We start from the raw sequence: 14,459 nt of genomic DNA, 5'->3' as shown, positions 1-14,459 counted from the left end.
ATAAACCCCTTATATCTAAAGTGGATTCCTGGCATCTGGGAGTTCAAAGTCTCCCCAAATTCAGAATGGGGGAAATGCTACATAATTACATCCCATTGGAGAGTAAGTCATAAAGTAATCAAAAATGTTTCGAACCAAAAAAGTACCACCTTGGAGTGACATTTAAACTAAACAAAGCGCTGTTAGCAATTACATTTTCCTAGTAATTTCTTCTTCATGAGATGAGAGGAAAAGTGTGCTGCTATTGCTTCGAGAAGGTATACGTCAGTCAAAACGGGCACTAACCAGACACGACTGGCCAACAAGATGTGAAAAACCAAATGCTTTAATGAGGCTATGAAGAACAACAGTTCAATTATTTCATTGGATACATTAATATCAATCATAATATACAGTGCTGTGGACATACAGAAAGGATTGCCGCACCCAACAGCAGGGGCTGTTATTGACGTTACAGTAGCAAGTGTCCGCAAGAGACGGTCATTTGTTGTCGTTGTCAAGAAGTCGGGTTGCTGTTTATACTGTTATCAACTTCTCCCCAGTGCATTTTTCAAAAATATTAATAAGTGCATTCCTTTGTGCTTTGTATCTTTCAATGTCCTGTGTATTTCATTTGTTCTTATTGCTTTACTGTTTATAAACAACCAGACTGAACTGTGTTATGATCTGGGTATGACCAGATTGGTTGAGTAGTTTTTTGTTGTTGTTGTTGTTTTGGCAAAGTTAGAAGGTTTGGTATTTCCATTATGTTACCCAGAGGAAGGTAGATAATTTTGGTATATTGAGCACTCCAAACGGAGGTACAACCCTGAGTCACAATTTTGCACCCAGGGGTGGGGGAGTGGCATGGATCTTTCTTTCCTTAAGAACAGTGAGCAAAAATACTGCCTCTTACTTAACCGGTCCCTGAAAGAATCCACATTCTCGCTGGCACAAAAGAAATAAATAAAACCACCCCCACGTGGCAGCCTCCAAATTGCTTGCCCGCCTCTCCCAGCGGCTGTGTCTTCTGACGAAGGCGCCAGGAAAGGCCGCGATGACAAGCCCAGGAGGTTACAAATCAGGGGAGCGGTGCAATATGCCATACTTTCTCCCAACAAAGCTTTCTAGAAAGTCGCTCTGCCTTGGCCATAGTCACTCAGCCGTGGGTTAGTCAACCTTGTGAAACCTTGTTCAATTATTTAAAAAGAAAAAAAAATGTCAGAATCAACTAAGAAAAACTAGAATCATAGCATTGCGATCTTCAATTTCTGCATCCAGCCTTCCCTCCCCCCCACAAATATGAAGAGAAAAACAGACAATGCTATGATTGTATTGGTGAACACTATGGTACAATTATCTGTTCATGCACATTTGCATTTCTATTCTAGGAAAAGTCACACACTTAAGGAGGTTGAAAGAATGGGAACTTATTTTCCCTACCCCCTTAAGTAATAAAGCTACAAGACTGGATAGCATCATCAGTGTTTCCAAGGATTTGCATTACCCAACATGCATGGGGAACCGCACACTTGACAATTCTCACCAAAGCCATCCATTCATACATCTGACAATCACTCCTCCTGGATCTCTCCATCACCCATCACCAATTCACATTTGACGTTTAAACACTTTAAAAAAAAAAGAAAGAAAGAAAAAACCTTCCTGAAAAAGGTTTTCTGATGAAAGAATTTGGCACTGTCAGTAAAATATATTTCATATTAAAAATATCTGAAGGGAAATTGGAAGCTCTTAGAATGTCTACAGAGGCACCATGCTACATCTTCTCTCTTCACTCCAGATACCATCTTGAAACTTTCTTACTTTACAGATCAGTCAGTGCTGGTCCAAAAAAGACTGCTGAGATATTTAAGGCACTTCATTCTGAAAGGATATGCTTTATGCCACTCACTATCCAATCATAGGTTGCTACTGAGAAATTCTATTCAGCAGCCTGGCATGTAACACTATATATCATCTGTATAAAACATATAGACTTGATACGTGTAACTCTACAGTTATTGCATAGGGCTACGCAAGTAGGTAATGCACAGGAACTAACTTTACAATGTTGCCACTTTGTTTAAACATTGTTATCAAGTAATTTGCCAATACAGTATTTCCCTCTTTAAAAAGAATCCAGCCAGTTGACTGAAATAAATCTCAATTTAAATGACCACTGTGGGCACAGTAAATGCTGTGGTTATCAGTCTTCAAGAATATAGTTATTTTCATATCCTAGAAATGCATATGTAAGTATTTCTTTCTAGAAAGCCTGGTTTTTAACCTATTAATACTATACCTTAAATGTGTTGAAAAACAGTTTCAAGTGATACTGGAATATACAAAATATTTGCAAAGCTCTCTTTGAACACAAGACTTGCGTAAAAGTAGTCTTTCATGGGTGTACAAAGAATGCCGAGAACTATCAGTGAGTTGTAAAAATATTGAAAACTCACCATTTCAAGATGCATATTCTTACAAATTAATACAAACATTGAAAAAAATGATGATAATAAAGAATCTATACCATCAAAATGACTAAAACATAATTTAAAAATAAAAATAGTAAAGCCAATTAGAAATGTGCCCAGTTCGGCTGTCTTTATCAAAAGCAAAAATGAAAAAGAAAAATGAAGCAAACTTCCGGTGCTCCTTGATATTTTTCTCAGAGAGGACATTCATTTTCATTTCAAAATAAAACACATCTTATGAAAAATTGAATCACACTTATTTATGAGGAAAACTGTAACTGCGCCCAATAAAAGCCAGAAAGGTTAGGTCCTATGTTTCATGCCTTGGTCTAATATCTCCCTTCAATTTGGGTTAGCATAAGTTACATTTTCTAACCAGACAATCCTCATGAAATTGACCTATATATTTGTCTTTATGTAATGTATCTTCTTTTGAGTAGTTTTCAGTACAAAGATAACCGATGCTGGGAGGGCCCTATGTCTTTAAGGCAGTACCAGGGAATCAATGCATTTATGATGTGGAGAGGGCTTGGATGTCTTTTCCACTTTTTTTCATCATCATCATCATCTTTGTTTTCTTCTTTTGGTTTCTTTACATTCATGTAATTAAACTTTACATGTTAGTTTCCAAGGAGGTCACAGACAGACAAAGCTCACACCAAGTTTAGTTTTCCCCTGAATGAAAATGGACAGACACTTCTCTGAAGCAAATGTCCCCTTGCTCAGAAAGCTCACACTTCAAGAAATCAGTTCACAGATACTGCACGCTGATGGTACAATACTTTGGAGGCCTTTGTAGTTGTAAAATAGAATATACAAGTCTGGCTCACAAAAATTCTAAAAATAAAATATATCCTGGGCTACTGGTAAAGCATGAAAAATTCATATTAAAGGAAAATTATCAAGAAAACCTCTTCAGGTAAGTTTTGGAGTCTACTGAAGAAGAGAGGAAGCAGTTTGCGCAGAGGCGGCAGAGCAAGGGTGAGCTCGCTAACACGCATGCTCCGTTTCTTCTGCACTCATACTGCTCCTCCGACTGCTCGTTTTAGAAGCTCCTGGGGACACTGACGACAGCAGCGGGTCGGTGACGCCAACCGGCGAGAGGGCATCATCCATCAGGATGTCTTCCAAGTTGGAGCCCATCTTCCTGGGGATGCTATAGGCCGGGCTGCTCTCCGGCATGGTGCCAAGGTTGTTGGTGAAGGTGATGGTACCGTCCGTGAGATCCAAGGTCGTTGTACACGTCAGGTCTGCCTGGTGCTGGACAAGTTCCTGGCTGCAGTTCTCAAGAACTGGCTCTTGCTTGATGATGCGGTTCACCAGATCAGGTGAGCAGAGACCAGTGGATGGGATAAGGGAAAGTCCATGTGCTCTAGCCTGCATCTCAAGCTCCTGCAGAAAGGTCAAAGTCGGACAGTTTAGTAGGCGCATGTGCAAGGCCAACTTCCACTGCACTGAAGCTGTGCAGGTGGGCGTTATGCGCAGTTGTCCAAACCCATGGAATATGCATCACCTCGAGTGTCTCTACCCAAGGCTTTGGAGGGGAAGGAGAAGCCAGCTCTAACAAAGGGGCCAGTGTGGTGCCCATGTTGATGATCAGAGGGACCACATGGTCAGGTGATGTGTAGAGCTGTCTGGGGTTTGCATTCTATTGTACTGTATGGCTCCTGAGACTGCTTTTAATAATTGAAGTCTATTTTCTATTTTTAAAAAATCAGAACCTAGGGACAACTTGTTATAAATTATTAAAGGTTGCTGCTTTTAAATAACAAATTCTGCACTTCCCAAAATACAGGACAGGTGGCATTTGTTGTATAGAAAATATCCTTTTAGATGGTATTATGTATTTTATTATGAATTACAAATAGAATCACTCTCTTGCAGATATTAAGGATTAAAACAAAGCTACCCATCCAGGTCAGACTGGCCATAGTCAAAAACAAAACAAAACAAAACCCACCTACAGCAAATGCTGGCAAAGGTGTGGGGAGACAGGAATCCTTACACATTGCTGGTGGGGATGTAAACTGATGCAGCTACTGTAGCAGTCAATGTGGAGAACTAAAACAGAACTACTCCATGGCCCGCATCACACCCTCAGGCACGTTCCTGAAGGACTCTAAGTCAGCACAACTTAGAGATACTTGCGCAGCCATGTCTATTGCTGTGCTGCTTACAATGGCCAAGATGTGGTCAGCCTACGTGAACCGATAAAGAAGACGTGGTACACCTACACAATAGAGCTTTATTCGGCTCTGAAGAAACAACGAAATCATTTTTGGGAAAATGAATGCACCTGGAGATCACTGAGAGAAATACAATAAGCCAGACTGTGTTTTCTCTCAAGGGTAGAATCTGGGTTTCTTAAAGTTTATGTGTATGCATAAGACAAGGGGTAGAAGGGGCACTCCAGAGGGGATAAAAAATGCCAGTGGAAGGCACCTGGGTGGGACAAGAGAGGGTAATGGGGATGGTCTATGATTCACATGTATGAAAACATTACAAGGAAACTCATCTTTTTGTACAAGGCAGATATGTTAATAAAGGAATAAAATGAGAACTAACAGAAATATAATACCGAGTAAATAGTAACACAAGGGCATATAAACTGCTTGGGAGATAGCTTAAGATTTCAAGGAAAATGGTGGCACTCTCTCAACAACTACCCAAATCCCAGGCAGTAGCCTGATTTAGTACGAGGGTGTTACACACTTTTCAGTGCCCAGTTTTGGCGTAAGTGTGCCACAAACTTTTCAATCCCCATTTTCAGTGTGAGTGTGCTCCATCATTTTCAGTCCCCAGTTTCAGGGCAAGTGTGCTACCCACATTTCGGTCCCTAGTTTCAGCAGTTCCCACTTTCAGGGTGAGCCTGCACATACACACTTCTTGGTTGCCTCACGGCACTTCCACGTAGGTTTCTGGGGAGGCTGGAGTGACAAGGACTTCAGGAGCACTGACATGGGATGGGAGGCAAGGGTGGCTTACCATCTAACCCAAGGTTTCCATGAATTGGACAATCTCTAGGAACACTATGTATTAGTAACCACTAAAAAATCAAACAACGTGCTTGTTTTTCAGTTATCTGCATTTCCTTCACACTGTTACCAAGCTGGTAAGATGTAAGTACTCAATTGTTTGGGTGTAACAGAAACAGTAGCTATTTCCTCTGGGTTCTGGTTACTAAGACACCAATGGTGCCATGAAGTAAACACTCTCCATGTTCCACACAAGCCACCAGAGCTTGGTGAAATCCAACCCATCTCACCCTGGCAAAGGGAAACCTTTATTTTTGAATTCAGCGGGAAAGTTCTCCTCTATAACATGACTGATCTCATATAATGAGCTGTGTTTTCTTACAATGGGCTGAACCTTGCTTCTAAATACGTACACTTAAGTCCTAACTCTAGTTCCTCAACCTGTGCGAAGATTGGCACACAGGATCTTCGGAGAGGAGGTTAAGATAAAATGACGCCAATCCTGCTGGCATGGTTGATCTCTGACATCCTCCAAAACAGTGAGCAAGCTAATGCCTGCTACTTAACCTCCCCTGCTCAGTGGCCTTCTGCACAGTGGCACTCGCCGACTGACACACTGTGTAAGTCTGTGACTTCTCAGACCTCATTTCAAGACGCCTTCAATCCATGCTCCCCTCTTACATATTCCTAGAGTGAACTGCAGGGACCCCCAATTCTTCTTCCACATGTGAATGCTGTCCTAAATTTGTGACAAAATAAAGTGGAGATGGGAAGTGTGTCCTTTCAATTCATGAGAGAGAGCAAAGGCACTTTGCACATGACATGGCCTCTCAGCTTGGCCCACATGTGTGGGGAAAGCTATGGTTGGTCTGTGTTAAAACTGTCGGATCTGTGAGCTCCTACTCTGGAAGCAGTATGAATGAGGGACGCCTGAGTATGGCATGCCACATGAGTGTCTGCCTGCTCCTTCAGACCAGCTCTGGAAACAAGCCTCTCTCTAGGCATCATGCTGAAGCCCTGGGCTATCTAAGAAAACAATTCTCCTGATAATAAGGCTCGCTGCTCTTTCTTCCATGAAGATTTCAGCATGCATCACTTGGACTGAAAATGAAGGGAAGGCCCCAGGCCTTGGCCGAAAACCCAGGCCCTTGAAACTACACCGCCATGAAGAACAGGAGTGCAGCTTGTCTTTTCAAAAAACAAGCAAATAAATTTGCTTGTTACCTCAGGGAGACGCAAACATCATACTGTACTCCTTTGTTCTTTAACTAAAAGTGTTTATCAACAGATTAAAACAGTTACTTCAGTTTCTAAATGAGGTGTTAAATCTCATGCAGAGCTCTGAGGCTTTGTGGTACTGTAGAGCTTGCCTAATTAATGATTTTCCCTATGACAGGCAAAAGCGGTAAAGCCAGCCTCACGATCAGCAGGAGAAGGCTGAGACGACACTGCCATGGATTTGCCAAGGTCCATATTTCACAACATTCATATTTAATATGAATATGCAAGTTTGGAACCTGAACACAAAACCAAACTGAGCTTCTCTTTGGGAAAACTTACTATATTTTAATAATTTAACAAGGGAGTATCATAAGCTCCCTTTATAAATAGGTACCCAAGCACCAGGTATGTAAATACCTGAGGCCGTTTTATAGAAGAGATGTAAAGTTAAACAAATACAAATTAGAGGAGGGAAGGCAGGAGAAAGATGGTCAAATTACATCTAGTCTCTGTTTAGCCTTCTGGATTATAAAGGCCAGCCCTAGGGGACTGCCACCTTCTTCCTCCTGGCTCTGTGACTGAGGATCACTGCAGCCACAGCAAATGTGTTATCTTGGGGGGAAATGTGAAGTGTTGGGGAGTCCTGGGAAGATGGGTGTTCAATGTTCATGATGCCCACCCTCAAGCAGAATGCAATGCCGATTCATTCACACTGAACACCATCCAGGAGTACTAATGACTGGCTGGGTGAAGCTTGTCTGATACCCAGACAGCACATCATAACCTTCTTGGCCTTAGGAAGCATGTACACGTTTCTAATGATGCTTGGGGGCCACGGTAAGATGAAAAATCCCCAGCAAAACTCACAACACTGGAAGACAAGACACTTAAGCTGTAACTCAGAGGACTGCTACAAAAAGCCCTGGATCTGGGTGGGGCTCAGCCGTCTGGAAAAGAGACTGCGGGCAACTCGGATTTGACACTCTGCACACGCCCAAGAGCGACTGTGAAAGTGGCATTAGCATTAATTTGAGTTACCAATAATGTTTCACCAGTAGGGCAAAATACTAAGACTGTGTCTCCAGCTCCTTCAGGACTCACTACATTCTCCTTCCTCTTGTCCTGAAATCACTTTACACAGCACAGGGCAGATACCTGTACTCTGAGCAGCAGATGCCGGTTAGCGTGTTCCAGCTTCTTCTGTCGGTTTTCAAGGTCCTTTGCACGTTGCTGTTCCCGTTGCAACTTTCGGATGTAGTCCACAGAGGCCTTTAGAATGGTTCCCTTGTTCCACCGCATGTCCCTGTGATGAGATGGAGGGCAATGGACCCTTTTAGGAATTGGGGTTCAAAGAAAATCAGCATTCAATGTCTATCTGGAATAGTAATTGTACATAAGTAATGGCTAGTACTCATTAAGTGCTCACTACTGACTGGCCACTGGCCACCCATCTGGTGTGTATCATCTTACTTTCTCCAGATGTATTCCTTTAATAAGGTGGACACACTGTGCAGATGTTGAAACCTGTACAGTACAATTCCATCTAGATCACATACGTCTCACTAGGTGAAATCGGTTATTTAATTCATGTGTGCTGTGTGGGTTACCAAATCTTATTTGTAAACTGTCCTCAATAGTTGCATATATCTGAGACCAAAAAGATTTACTCACTGGGACATGATAAGAACAAGTCCTATGAAATCCCACCACTTGTCTGTGGTGTGAAAACGCCACTCTTGGATTTTTGGTTTATTTGTTTTGTTTTTTCAAGACAGGGTTTTTCTGTGTAGCTTTGGCTGTTCTAGAACTTGCTCTGTAGACCAGGCTGGCCTCTAACTCACAGAGATCCTTCTGCCTCTGCCTTCTGAGTAATGCGATTAAAGGCGTGCGCCACCACTTCCTGGCTCACTCTTGAATTTTCATCATAATGATCATGGGCTATCTGTCATCTAACCTTTCTCTGTACCCATTTTCTCATCTGCAAAATGATGACACTACACGTGTATGAGTAAGCAGCCTTGTTTGTGCATAATTGGAATCAAAGGAGATGCTTTGTATGAGCTTGAGAATACTAGTCAATACTGGAATAGGGGCTGTATCAGCACAGTAACTGCACTGCCATGGTTTTGATACCCAGTGAGATGCTGCCCTGGAATCCCAATCTCAACAGCTGCCAACAGGTGTGACTTTCAGTTCATCACTGTAGCTCAGTGTACTCATGTAAGAAAATTATCATCCTCAGTGAAATGTGGACAAAAGCCACGCTGCTTAGATCTTTGTCAACTCAACACGAGCTAGGGCTGTCTGGGAAGAGGAAATATCAACTGAGAAAATGCCTCCATCAGATTGGCCTGCAGACAACAAGTCTGTGGGGGCGTTTCTTGATTAATGATGGATGTGGGAGGGCCCAGACTATTGTGTGACACCTCTATGAAGGTGGTCCTCGGAAATGTAGGAAAACAGGTCGAGCGAGTTAAGCAGAGCAAGCCAGTAGGCAGCATTTCTGTATGCCTCTGCTTCAGTTCCTGCTTCCAGATTTCTGCCTTGAGTTCCTTCAGTAATGGACTATGATTGGAACATGAAATCTAAACAAAACCCTTTCTTTCCAAGATGCTTTTTTTTTTTTTTTTTGGTTTTTCGAGACAGGGTTTCTCTGTGTAGCTTTGCGCCTTTCCTGGAGCTCACTTGGTAGCCCAGGCTGGCCTCGAACTCACAGAGATCCGCCTGGCTCTGCCTCCCGAGTGCTGGGATTAAAGGCGTGCGCCACCAACGCCCGGCTCCAAGATGCTTTTGGTCAGTGTTTTACCACAGCAATGAAAAACCAACTAGGACAAAGTCACCCTAAAAAATCTTAGAGTTCCCCAGGACAAACAATGAAGAATGAACTCCATTTATTATGGAAGTAATCTTTCCAATCTTTCCTTGCAGATAACCTTCAACACAGTGATGACAATGAGGATGATAAAATGAAAATCTAGTTGATGTAAATAGAACCACCAACCCCATGACCTACAGCTACTAAGAACAGATCAGAAGCATCACATGGAATAGATGAGTGACAGGCCATTAAAACAAGCCACCTAGTAACTGATCCTTACATGGGTTGGCTGAGGAAAAAAAAACAGGCTTTCTCCAAAGAGGATAGTCACAGCTCCCAGAAGTCCCTAGGGTAGGTCTCCAGTGTCTGAACACCAAAAATGGCAATCCAGAGGTGTCCCAAGATACCCAGAGTGAACACAGGGACCAATTCTCAAGGCTAAAAATCAAAGCATCAAAAGCTGCAGCAGCCAGCAGAAACACAACTGTAATGGATGCTGCCTGATACAGACCATCAAGGTGAAAAGTCAGAACCGGGCTTTTCAAACCAAGCCTTTGGCCACTCAGTTCCCAAGAAGTATATCTATCAGTTATCTGGGGTGTACTTCCTTATGAGTCTCCATCAATTATGGTTCTTGGCTTAAAAGGATTCAAATATATGGTTTTGGGTAATTAAAGGAACGCTTTTCCATGTACAAGTATATATGTTTCCCAAATATATAAAATCAACCAAAGCTTACTTGTTTGAGGGGAGGAGTGGGCATGTGCTGGGACACTAATCAGGCAAAATCTGTCTCTATTTCAGTTCCAAGGCATACTCTAGAAACCTGGTTTCGGAAAACCACTATCCATGTTACAGTCTGTTTTATCTGAAGACAGTGTCAACCATGCAACTCCCTATCGGCTCAGGCTACAAACATGTAAGCATTCTACCACAATGGAAGAGACATGCAAATCCAGGCTTACACCAGGGCCCCAGAATTTCATAATCAGTTGCTGAAGAGATTTGCACGCTTACAATTCAAAAAGAATATGCTAAAAAATGGAAAGCTGATAAAGAACAGGAAATGGGAATTCAATTTCAACTATCATGCAAGACTGACTATAGGAAATGAAGGTCACAGCCTTTAGGAGGATAAATTTGTGCTGCACAACTGAGAAGCTGGATGCTTCCAGTTTGAAAATGCTTCTCCTTGAAGCCTGGGAAAGCAAAGTGTTAGAAGACAGAAACTGCGCACATTCATCAAAACCACCTCACAATAGGTAATGGTTTTATTTTATTTTGCTACAAATTCCCCGACAATAATGTGAATCGTGAATTTAATAAGCCTTGCATGAATAATGCTTGATTGCGTCTTTACTTTTTATTAGATAGCTAAAAGGTCATATTCAAAGGCTAATTTCATAGAATGCCTGTGGGGGCCATTAAAATATATACCTCCCCCAGCCCTTTACCTCAAATGGGCCAATTTCTAATGGATAAAAATTGTATATTTGTTGACCAGTGTGCTGACGTGGCAGATAACGGGGTAGGAAAGACTTGAAAATTATCTGTTAACTGTTATCTCCCGGAGAGGAGGCGGGGGAAGACCAAAGGCTGAACTACAGATCAGCTGACTTGTAGTTCATAAGAGGATTAACCATTGCTTTTTTTCCCCTAGATTGGTAAAACACACAAAGAATATGCAAGTTTTCATTAAAAAAAAAAATTGACCTTTTGTCTTTCCAGTATCTCTGAACATGACATTTCCAGTATCTGCACACCAGTGCCCATTTAGAGATGCTACATAGTGGAGGTTCATCCAAGGCACACACCCTGCCTTAACAGCTACTGGGATCTTGTATGCATGACCATTAAAGTTCCCCCCCACCCCATGCCCCGGGTTCAAAAATTTCTGCCGAGTTTTCAGATTCCCATACGTCCCATTCCTCACACTCAAAGCTAACCGTCTCAGCTCCGATATCCCTTTGTACAATTCAGTTCATTTCTCTAGAAACTTTAGTTTGGGGAAATAAACCAAAGGAAATGCTTAGAAAAGGAAGCAGAGGGCAAGGGGAAAGTTCTTTAATTTCTCTAAGAGAGCATTTTGCAACATAGGAGAAAAACGGAAAGGTGTGAAAATATATGATGCAGATTAACATGCAATTGTACTCACGGATCATTTGACTTGGGAATCAAAGTACCTAGTTCTTTAATGCGGTCATTTATGTTAAATCTTCTTCTTCGTTCAACTTCAAGAAAAGAGCATGGGAAAGGGTCATTAGTAGCAGTGGCGCACACGCGTTCAGCACATCTCATTAAAGGCATGTGCACTCTGACTGCACCAGTCAGGACAATGTAAACTCGAACCCACTTCCGCTGTGCTTATCTTACTTTGGGGTACTAGAGTTAATGAACTTTAAGAGGAAACGAGCTGCCTTCAGAGTGCGCTCATTTATAAAGCTCTTAGATAGGCAATTTCCCACTCAACTCTGTAATAACCTTGAACATCTGGGCTGCATCCTCAGCTACACGTCAAAATTGGACAGATCTGCATTGTACTTGTTTAACTAAAGAGAAAGCAAGTTTTTACTGCCAAAATGTGAGCAGATCTGTAATGACACAATTAAAAATACAGCAACACCAATTTACCATAAGCTGGGCAGCACACACCTCTTACACAGCAGCAGACTTACTTTTAATGGTGAAATTTGAATTTTACATAATTTTTACTGATCACAAGATATCACTCTGATTTTGGTTTCTTTTTAGCATTTAAAAATAGCAAAATGTTTGTGTTTGCTCATGAGATATACAAAAACTCCTGACAAAAATAAATACACAAGTTACATTATGTAATTTTAGACTCCTTAGTGGAGTCTAAACTCCATGTTAAACTAGTTAAGAAAATTAATTAACTCTAATATTTCATTAAATCCATTCTCTATAAGCCATTATCATTTTGGCAGGTAGTAAATACTAAAAAATTAAATTAGAAGGTGCTCATTCTTTTCTTCACATTAAGCTTTCGAAATTAAAATATTTTACACTTCAGCCAATATTTTTGTGTGGTGCCGGGGATCAATCGCAGGGCTTTCTATGTGCTAGGTAAGTGTTTTACCAACCCAGCTCCGAGGCCAATGCAGCCCAATTTGAACTAACCATAATTCAGATGCTCAGGCATTAAATAGCAAGTAACCACCATACTGGACAACACGCATCATTTAGCTACGCTGTGCATCCCGAGAGTATGCCCATCCTGCAATCTGCGTGCACCAGGACCATCACTCTCAGGGGACAAGGACCTTGTAAGATAATAAATGTTTTTAATTTTACCTAATCTAGCAAATAAATCCCAAATAAGTTTTAAGCAGAGGGAGGGATTCTGCAAAATCCTGAGTGAGGCCATGTCAACCCTTAACCCCAGCCCACCCCATCCCTTCCCATTTTATCCAAGGCAAAGTCAAGTCCCTGAGGTATCCCACAGGGATCCGGTGGGCCCTGCCCTGCTGATAGCGCGCTTTGCTCCTCCCCCAGTGTGACAGCATCTTCCTTGGCCACTCGTCTGTGTTCTTTCTGCTGTGTGCCCACTGACTCTGCTACTCACACATCCAAGCCAGACATGCATTAGCCACACTCACGTGTTAATCTGTGGTGGTAATCTAATTGTACTGAAATGTGATTTTGATTGTATGTTAATAAATCCCTTTGCCTAGAACACTCTTTCTCCAGATCCCTAAAGAGCCATTGCCTCCTGTAAGTAGCAACTCAAATTTACCCATATGAGTTCCGAGGTTAGCCTATTCAAAATGACCCACTCTCCCCATGGCTATGATGATAATGTATTTACTGGGCTCTGTTTCATCTTCTCAGGGAACTCTGAATCCAATACTTCTTATTCACCTATTAATTTTCACTGTTGCATTCCAAGTACCCACATGAGCCTGGCATGTAAGCATAACAAAAGCATCTTCACAGTAGGGTCACACTAAAACATTCTATACCTGCCTTTTTTCACTGTCCTGCACACCTCTGGGCTCTTCCATGTCAACATTCGGAGATGCCACATTTACCTTTCATGTAGGAGTTTCCTCTTCAGCTATTTATTATAATAATGATATAACTTTATAAAACTTCTTTAAAAAACACCCTACAGCGTATTCAGGTAAAGGTTAAAGAAACCCTTAATATTCCTCGGCATCTGCATGCCTGGCACAACTATCACAGACAGGCTGGTTTCTAGATCTTGTCCTCTGTTCCCACACCTCCAATAGGCGCAGCCCTCCTGTGTGCTTCCTTTCATAATGGGGCGTGATATCTATCGCTAGCTTTCTTGCTCCTCTCAGTAATTAGTATGTGGCACCTGACATCTAACCTGAATGTGCCTACTGGTAGGAACCTGTTTGTCCAATCCACTCCTATAGAAAAGTTCCTTGTATCAAATTGGCACTCAATAACTTGAAATGGCTGAAAGAATGACTGAATACGTTAAGGCATTCATTTGCACATTTCAGCAAGTATTTTCATAAGCTAAGTCCTAGAAAGAGAGGGCTGAGTGAAGGTCAACAGGACCCTGAGCATTAATTCCCGGGAGGAAGACAAGACTTCAAAACTGTTTTACAGCTCTCCAACGTAGAGCTGATCCCATTTGCAATTTACTGACAACCTGGAACAAGAAGGCCCTGGTGGGGACTCGAACACAAATACCATTTTTGACAGGATCCAACTTCATTTCCTAGGTCTCAGTTATGGGTCCTTCAGATACCACATCACTATTTTATTTCTAGGGAGTTTTAAGCAAAGGATTGTCTTTGAGTAAAGTTATGTGGAATCTGGGGGAAATTTTTAAGCTGTAAGCTCAGCTCTTCAGTTTAAAAAATGACAAAACCTTCTCAAACTGAACTCAAAACCGAGGAAAGCAGTAATGATGTGAGTAGATACACAGGGCATGGGGCGTCACCAGGTCATTTCTCAGGACTCAGAACAGAGAAGGAAACCCTGTGTGCACAGGAG

General features: G+C 41.9%; 1 protein-coding gene across 11 annotated transcripts in view; it reads right to left on the bottom strand.

Moving 5' to 3' along the window:
- Positions 1–307: 307 nt before the first annotated feature.
- Mitf (melanocyte inducing transcription factor) overlaps positions 308–14,459 on the bottom strand; it is a 221,250-nt gene continuing 207,098 nt past the window's right edge. For all 11 annotated transcript variants that reach the window (XM_006972577.4, XM_015989369.3, XM_042273707.2 and 8 more), the window contains 3 exons: positions 11,623–11,698; positions 7,805–7,952; positions 308–3,845 (listed from right to left, as the gene is read on the bottom strand). In XM_006972577.4, the coding sequence (XP_006972639.1) occupies positions 3,444–3,845; positions 7,805–7,952; positions 11,623–11,698 (626 nt within the window). In that variant the 3' untranslated portion in view covers positions 308–3,443. The remainder of the gene's footprint in view (positions 3,846–7,804; positions 7,953–11,622; positions 11,699–14,459) is intronic.

This window comes from Peromyscus maniculatus, chromosome 3, assembly GCF_049852395.1.
Source record: "Peromyscus maniculatus bairdii isolate BWxNUB_F1_BW_parent chromosome 3, HU_Pman_BW_mat_3.1, whole genome shotgun sequence".
Classification (NCBI taxonomy): domain Eukaryota; kingdom Metazoa; phylum Chordata; class Mammalia; order Rodentia; family Cricetidae; genus Peromyscus; species Peromyscus maniculatus.
This window is presented reverse-complemented; position numbering and strand designations above follow the sequence as displayed.